This window comes from Hyla sarda, unplaced genomic scaffold (genome assembly GCF_029499605.1).
Source record: "Hyla sarda isolate aHylSar1 unplaced genomic scaffold, aHylSar1.hap1 scaffold_1173, whole genome shotgun sequence".
In the NCBI taxonomy this organism is placed as follows: Eukaryota; Metazoa; Chordata; class Amphibia; order Anura; family Hylidae; genus Hyla; species Hyla sarda.
The window spans coordinates 100,187-108,333 of record NW_026607796.1 but is presented as its reverse complement, the minus strand read 5'-3'; the positions used below and the strand labels follow the sequence as shown (position 1 = coordinate 108,333).

The window sequence follows — 8,147 nt, the reverse complement described above, 5'->3', positions numbered from 1 at the left end:
GATCGTAGTCACCTGAAAAACAATTTTACCACACAATGAATGAAGGGTGTCATAACAACGAAAGATCGGTCCCGCAAAAAACAAGATCTCAAATTATGTAAAAATATAAGAGTTATGACTCTGAGGAGAGGGGGAAAAAATTTAAATGCAAAAGCTTAAAGTTATCTGGGTTGTTAAGGGGTTAATACTGATAATAAAATCTGTGTTATTCTCTGCAGATTCTTGTAGCAGGAGATCAGAGGAGAATCTTATATCTTCAGATTATAAAGCAGATGATGATATCACACAAGATACATATGAAGAACATTCCATTATCCCAGATACACCCTCAGCCCTTCACAGCCAAGATCTGTCATCTCATCCTTATATACAGGTCCTGTCTTCTCAGTCATCACAGGATGTTCAGCTAAATAAAGGTCATAGAAGGGGTGTTGGACATCAACGAGCTCATACAGGAAAGAAACCATATTCATGCTCAGAATGTGGGAAATGTTTTGCTAAGAAATCACATCTTGTTCAACATCGAAGAACTCACACAGGGGAGAAACCATTTTCATGTTCAGAATGCGGAAAATGTTTTACTGACAAGTCAAGTCTTGTTAAACATAAAAGAACTCACACAGGAGAGAAGCCATTTTCATGCTCAGAATGTGGAAAATGTTTTACTGTCAAATCAGATCTTGTTAAACATCAAAGAACTCACACAGGGGAGAAGCCATTTCCATGTTCAGAATGTGGAAAATGTTTTACTGGGAAAACAAATCTTGTTCTACATCAAAGAACTCACACAGGGGAGAAGCCGTTTTCATGCTCAGAATGTGGAAAATATTTTACTCAGCAATCACATCTTCTTAAGCATCACAGAACTCACAAAGGAGAGAAGCCATTTTCATGTTCAGAATGTGGAAAATGTTTTACTGAGAAATCAATTCTTGTTCAACATCAAAAAGCTCACACAGGGGAAAAGCCATTTTCATGTTCAGAATGTGAAAAATGTTTTACTGACAAATCAAGTCTTGTTAAACATAAGCGAACTCACACAGGGGAGAAACCATATTCATGTTCAGTGTGTGGGAAATGTTTTTCTGACAAATCAAATCTGGTTAAACATGAAAGAGCTCACACAGTGGAGAAGCCATTTTCATGTTCAGAATGTGGAAAATGTTTTAATGACATATCAAGTTTTGTTATACATATAAAAATTCACACAGAGGAGAAGCCATTTTTCTGTGCAGAGTGTGGAAAAGGTTTTATTGTGAAATCAAATCTTGTTCAACATCAAAGAACTCACACAGGGGTGAAGCCATTTTCATGTGCAGAGTGTGGGAAATGTTTTAATCATCAATCAGGTCTTGTTAAACATCAAAGAACTCACACAGGAGAGAAGCCATTTTCATGTGCAGAATGTGGGAAATGTTTTACTCAGCAATCACATCTTGTTAAACATCAAAGAACTCACACAGGAGAGAAGCCATTTTCATGCTCAGACTGTGGAAAATGTTTTACCCAGCATTCACATCTTGTTAAGCATCACAGAACTCACACAGGAGAGAAGCCAATTCAGAGCAGTAAATTATGCAGATAACACATCTATATATTATCCATGTACATAGGATATCTGACATTTATACATATATCATATACTGCATCTCCAAACTTGTTACCAATTGATAATAAAAGTTTTCTTTCTCATATGATTTATTATTCTTATATTCATCTCCGCACACTGGACTTATAATAAATGTAATATTGTCCCTGAGGTTGTATATAGGGAATGTAACGTGTCAGTGTTGTCCCCGCCCCCTTCTCATTATGATTATAGAGACTTTAATTCAAGGCATCAGACAGGATCCACGCGTCTCCCTTGAAGATCGTCTCTTCTGAACATAAGACGCTGCAGATACTTTTATTTATCACAAACCCTAGACGAGCGTTTCCCGTCTAGGGTAATAAATAAATAAAAACGTATAGGGTTCCCGTATTTTTATTCTCAGCCAGATTCTAACCAAGCAGCAACAGCCTGTGGTTACCAGGGTATGCGAGGAACATTGTTACTGGCCCTCCCCAGCCTAAATAAAGCCAGCCTGTTACCGCCTACGCCCTGGAGCGCCATTTTTGACACTTGGGGCACGTTGGTACCGGCACCACTGTGGCGGTGGGTACCGAGGTAATAATTGGGGGTTAGCGTTAGCTGTTTTTGGGGCTGACGCTAAGCCCCGGTTTAGTAATGGATTCCTTCAATAAGACTGCTTCCACTACTAAGCCTGAAAATTAAATTTAAAAAAACAGGACACATTGGAAAAATTATTTTATTTAAAAAATAACACTCCCCCACAGCCCTCATTAGCCATTTTATTAAAAAAAAAGAAAAAAAATCTAGTTCATCGCTGCAATCCACCGAATCCGCCATAATCCTCTGCATACATGCATCTGAAACGAGAAAAAAAACCACAAAAAATTTGTTAGTACATTTTTGGAGCACTCCGCCCGGGAGAGCGCCCATAATGCAATGTCTTCCCAAACAGGGAGCCTCCAGCCTTTGGCTGTCTGGGCATGCTGGGAGTCATAGTTTAGCAACAGCTGGAGTCTCCCTGTCCGGGAAGACACTGCCAGAAGGGTCTGTTCACATTATACAAAATGTACAATGTGAACAGAGCCTCAGACTTACCACTCTGCCTCCCGTCTGTTAAAATGATGTCATCACTAGGGGCGGAGCTACATGGACCCCACAGGGAGTGAGGGAGGTAAGGGGATCTCCTCTTCTGTATACACTAAATACAGCTATAAGGGGCTATAGGAGCAGGGAGTCCTATCAGTCTGGTGACAGGATTCCCTGCTCCTGTATAATATACACGTGTACACTATGTCCCCTGTATACTATACGGCGGGGGAGGTGAGTAGTGACGCTATACATCACTCATCACCTCCTTACACTCCATGGAGCGGGCGCTCAGCATCCGACCCACAGAGCGGTACCTGAACACAGTAAAAAAAACTGCCACAGGGGACAAAACTGTCTGTTTCCACACACCGGAAAAAAAACAGAAAAAAACTGCCAAAACGCAGAAAAAAGCGGTGACAGTTTTTCTGGCGTTTTTGCTGCTGTTTTTAAGGTCTAAAAAAAAAAAAAAGGGAAAACTTCTCCTTAGTCATACAACGTTTACACTGAATTTCTCCAGTTAAATAAGGGAAATGAGCCAGGGGGAGATAGATAACACCTATGCCAGGACATTTAACCCCTTAAGGACACAGTCAATTTCCAGTATAGGACCCGGCCATTTTTTGCACATCTGACCACTGTCACTTTAAAGGGGTACTACCGTGCTGACAACTTATCCCCTATCTAAAGGATGGGGACTGCTGGGGACCCCCGCGATCTCGCACACAGCACCCTGCCTCTCATCAGGCCCCGGGGTGAACATCCGCTCCGTGTCTGATGACGGGGCCGGTGATCGTGATGTCACAGCTCCGCCCCCTCAATGCAAGTCTATGGCAGGGGCGAAACAGCTGTCTCGCCCCTGCCTTAGACTTGCATTGAGGGGGCGGAGCTGTGACATCACTATACTCCGGCCCCGTGATCGGCAGTCATCAGACCCGGAGCGATGTTCGCTCCGGGACCTGATGAGAGCGGGGTGCTGCATGCGAGATTGCGGAGGTCCCCAGCGGGACCCCGCGCAATCAGGCAACTTATCCACTATCCTTTAGATAGGGGATAAGTTGTCAGCACGGTAGTACCCCTTTAAACATTAATAACTCTGGGATGCTTTTACCTTTCATTCTGATTCCGAGAATGTTTTTTCGTGACATATTCTACTTTTTGTTAGTGGTAAATTTTCGTCGATACTTGCATAATTTCTTGGTGAAAAATTAAAAAATTTCATGAAAAAATTCAAAATTTAGCATTTCTCTAGCTTTGAAGCGCTCTACTTATAGAGGAAATAACATAGTAACATAGTTCATAAGGTTGAAAAAAGACCAAAGTCCATCAAGTTCAACCTATATCCCTAATGAGTCCCTACTGAGTTGATCCAGAGGAGGCAAAAAACCCTCATACAAGAGGTAAAAATTCCTTCCCGACTCCAAATATGGCATCAGAATAAATCCCTGGATCAACGTTCTGTCCCTATAAATCTAGTATACATAACCTGTAATGTTATTATTCCCCAAAAATGCATCCAGACCCCTTTTAAACTCTTTTACAGAGTTCCCCATGACCACCTCCTCAGGCAGAGAATTCCACAGTCTCACTGCTCTTACAGTAAAGAACCCTCATCTGTGCTGGTGAAGAAACCTTCTTTCCTCTAGACGTAGAGGATGCCCCCTTATAGATACAGTCCTGGGTATAAATAGATCATGGAGAGATCTCTGTACTGTCCCCTGATATATTTATACATAGTTATTAGGTCTCCCCTAAGTCTTCTTTTTTCTAAACTAAATAACCCTAATTCCGATAATCTTTCTGGGTACTGTAATCCTCCCATTCCCTGTATTACCCTGGTTGTCCGTCTTTGAACCCTCTCCAGCTCCACTATATCTTTCTTGTACACTGGTGCCCAGTACTGTACACAGTATTCTATGTGTGGTCTGACTAGTACTGTACACAGTATTCTATGTGTGGTCTGACCAGTACTGTACACAGTATTCTATGTGTGGTCTGACTAGTGATTTGTACAGCGGTAGAATTTTTTTCTTGTCGTGGGCATCTATGTCCCTATTGATGCCCCCCCTGATTTTATTTGCCTGACACTGATCACTACAGCTAAATTTACTGTTAACGAATTCCTTTTCCACATCAGTCGTCCCAAGTATTCTCCCATTTAACACATAATCCCAGCCCGGATTTTTCCTCCCAATGTGCATTACCTTAAATTTATCAGTGTTGAACCTCATCTGCCACTTCTCAGCCCAAACCTCCAACCTATCCAGATCCATTTGTAGCAGTGCACTGACCTCTATTGTGTTTACCGCTTTACAGAGTTTAGTATCATCTGCAAAGATTGCTTTACTATTCAACCCCTCTACAAGGTCATTAATTAATATATTAAATAGAACAGGACCCAAGACGGACCCCTGTGATACCCCACTAGTAACAATCACCCAATCAGAATAAGTATCATTAATAACTGAAGAATAAATAGTCCTGCGTGCTGATTGACAAGCTTTAGGCTTTAGCGGACAAACTTCACAAGCCACTTCCAGAAATCCAAGAGTATATTTAATTCACACCAAAAAGGTTAAATACAGGCATGGAGTAAATAATGTACAAAGAAAGAGTTCCTTACATAAAATGATTGAAGATAGAAAAGTTCATATCTCCTGGTCCTTGAGCATTCCTTCATGTGTAGGAGAGATAGTGTGAGTTGTGAGGCCGGCAGAGGGAATGTTGTTGTTCTTCCTTGTGTTATCCTCCTCGTGTTAACCTCCCCACTAGGTTCTAATGGCCTTCTTATATACTAGTAGCTTAGGCCTCATTGGATACATAACAAGTCCTTAAATGTATAGATTCTATTTCAGCTTATGTGGTAATGCGGCAAACCTACAAATATGGTCTTAGGTTGTTTCCCTAGCCAGTGACTAACTATAGAATATAGCTGACACCACTAAGTTGTATATTTGGAGCACTACACGTGGTTACATGACAGCCCTCTTGACTTTCACTAACCTTCAGTATATATAAGATACAAAGTGATCTCTTATCAATGATTACATATGGTCTTATGTTAGGGGTAAGTAAGTTTTGTTAATTATGTTAATTATGATATTACATTTCCCCCTGATGATAGGATTAATATCCTTATCATAACATTCAAACTTTAACATTTACTCTCCATTCGTATCACAGTCATCCTCTATCACATCACACTGTCCCTGGGACCATATGGTAATCTTTGACATGAGATGCCTTCTTCTCTATGTTCACAATGGAATGAGAAGATTGTGCTCTTTTTATCATTTCCCTTAAAATTCCATCTCCCTTATTAACTTCTTTCTTAACTTGTTTATATAATTTACTTATCCTAAACATAAGAAATAGTTGATATAAAATACATAATAAAACAATAATAGCAATAATAACTATTGGATTAGATAATACATGCCCAGCAATGGATTGTACAGAAGATTTTGACCATAAGTTAACAGATTTCTTAAAATTTGACCACCAATTAACTCCCGACATATCATTCCATTGATGATGAACCTGATCTAGTTCTCCCTGTTGATGTATAAACATAATTTCTGAATCTTTTAACTGTTGTTTTAAAATAGCCAATAACCCTTTATCTTTCTTTATTTCTTCAGTCCATGTTTTCCAAGGAAAATGATCTATTTGTGTAAGGTTAAAGTGTACTGGTAGTGTTCTTAAACGTTCTGTGTCTATGGTGGAAACATTGAATACCCTCCCATCTATCTCCAATTTTTTCAATTCTCCTTTTATGCAATACAATCCTCTGTGAAGAGTTTCACGATGCAATACAGACTTCCTTATCACACCCCAACCATTTATTTATCCACAAGTCAATATGATTTAGACTAAAACTATATTTTTCTGGAAGACTTCTCAACAATCCCAGAGGTGTGACGCCACTCTGTAAAGCCTGTGCCATCATCTTCAGATTAGTAGAATACTCTACTTGTATTTCCAAGCATGCTCTAGAAACCTGAACTTCCTGTTGACTCTCTATCAATTCCAATGTTGCATCTTGGAGATGAGACACTGATGATCCTATCACAGTAGAAGTGTTTAAAACCATTTTTTCCAATAATTGGTTCAAGCCCTTCTGAACTGTTACTCCCTTACTACCGATGTATCCTATGGATCCCAAGTCTGATTTAAGTGTGTTTATGTCCATAGTGTTTAGTAAGCTTCCTATTGTACCAACACCCCCCAAGATTCCCTCAACCACACCTCTCTTGTCTCTTTGAGTGATAAGCGGATGTTGTCCAAACCATTGGGCAAGTCCCATTTCCAAATTAGTCAGGTGTGATACACATTGAGGAAACCTTGTGGATATCTTCCAATCTGTCATGTTAAAAGTCCAGACTAAGGTTTCAAATGATCCATTCCTCAACAATGGCTTGGAATGAAAGTAATTAATTTGAAAAGGATTGGATGGTTTGATTGTAATTCCAGTGCATAAATGATCTTCTAGAGACCAAATACTAACATTTGCTCTGTCACAATGTTTGTAATGTCCTCTAGTTAATACACAACATTCATATATCCCAGTGTTTTTACGTGTAGGATTATCTAATTGAAACCCAAAGTTTGTACCATTCCAATAAACATTTCCAATTTGACTTTTATGAAGTACATGAATTTGGTTGTTTGTAAAGCTGCCCAAAGACACCTTTCCAAAAGACCAAACCAATGATGCTCCCAGAGGTAGAGGTAATCTTATTCCACACTGTAGCTCTATGGAATTTATGTCTTCTTGACTCCTAAAACTGTGTGGAGTGACTCTAACTTCAGGTGCTATTGAGTTGGATACTGTAAATACAAAATAAACTTTTACTATAGCCAATTCCATTCCACCTGAAAGTTCCAACTACGAGTCCAATCCCCATCTCCAGCTGAGATTGGAAGAAGAGAAGGATCCAAAAGTTTGCCATAAGACTTAGTCTTATACCAAATTTCTGTCATGGACCTCCCAATCCTTCCTGTATCTAACATGTTATTTGTCACGTCCCCAGTCCATTGAGATGGTTCATCACCTTTGATTGTTATAAACCAAAACATGGAATCATCTGGATGACATTCCCATATTCCTGATTGATTATTTAGTGTATATGTTCCTTGAGCCTGTGTAAAATACATTTTTGGTCCCACTGTTATGTGAACCATTATTTCTGCAGAATGTTCAAAAAATAAATACACACAAGGTGGTTCTCTGTTGCCATAACCAAATCTCAAAGTTCCAACGATACCTTTTGAGGTATCAATGTCTGATGTCAGCAATCGATCTTCTTGAACTTCTCTTGATTTGATTGATAATGATGTCTTCGGTATCAAATCCTTTGCTTTATTATCAATTCCAATTGATTCTGGATATATTGTAAACAACACAACAATCACAAAGCTTAATATCAGCATCCATGGAATCAATACGTAGAATCCTAGGTTGAGTCACGCCTCCTGTACGGATGTT

At 39.6% G+C, this 8,147-nt stretch overlaps 1 protein-coding gene across 1 annotated transcript in view; it reads left to right on the top strand.

The window, feature by feature from the left end:
- Nucleotides 1-670: 670 nt before the first annotated feature.
- Nucleotides 671-8,147, top strand: part of LOC130302636 (oocyte zinc finger protein XlCOF7.1-like) — a gene marked incomplete at its 5' end in the record, with an annotated part of 42,847 nt that continues 35,370 nt past the window's right edge. Inside the window, 2 exon segments of the mRNA XM_056551720.1 lie at nucleotides 671-1,573; nucleotides 7,336-7,390. Coding sequence (XP_056407695.1) covers nucleotides 671-1,573; nucleotides 7,336-7,390 — 958 coding nt within the window.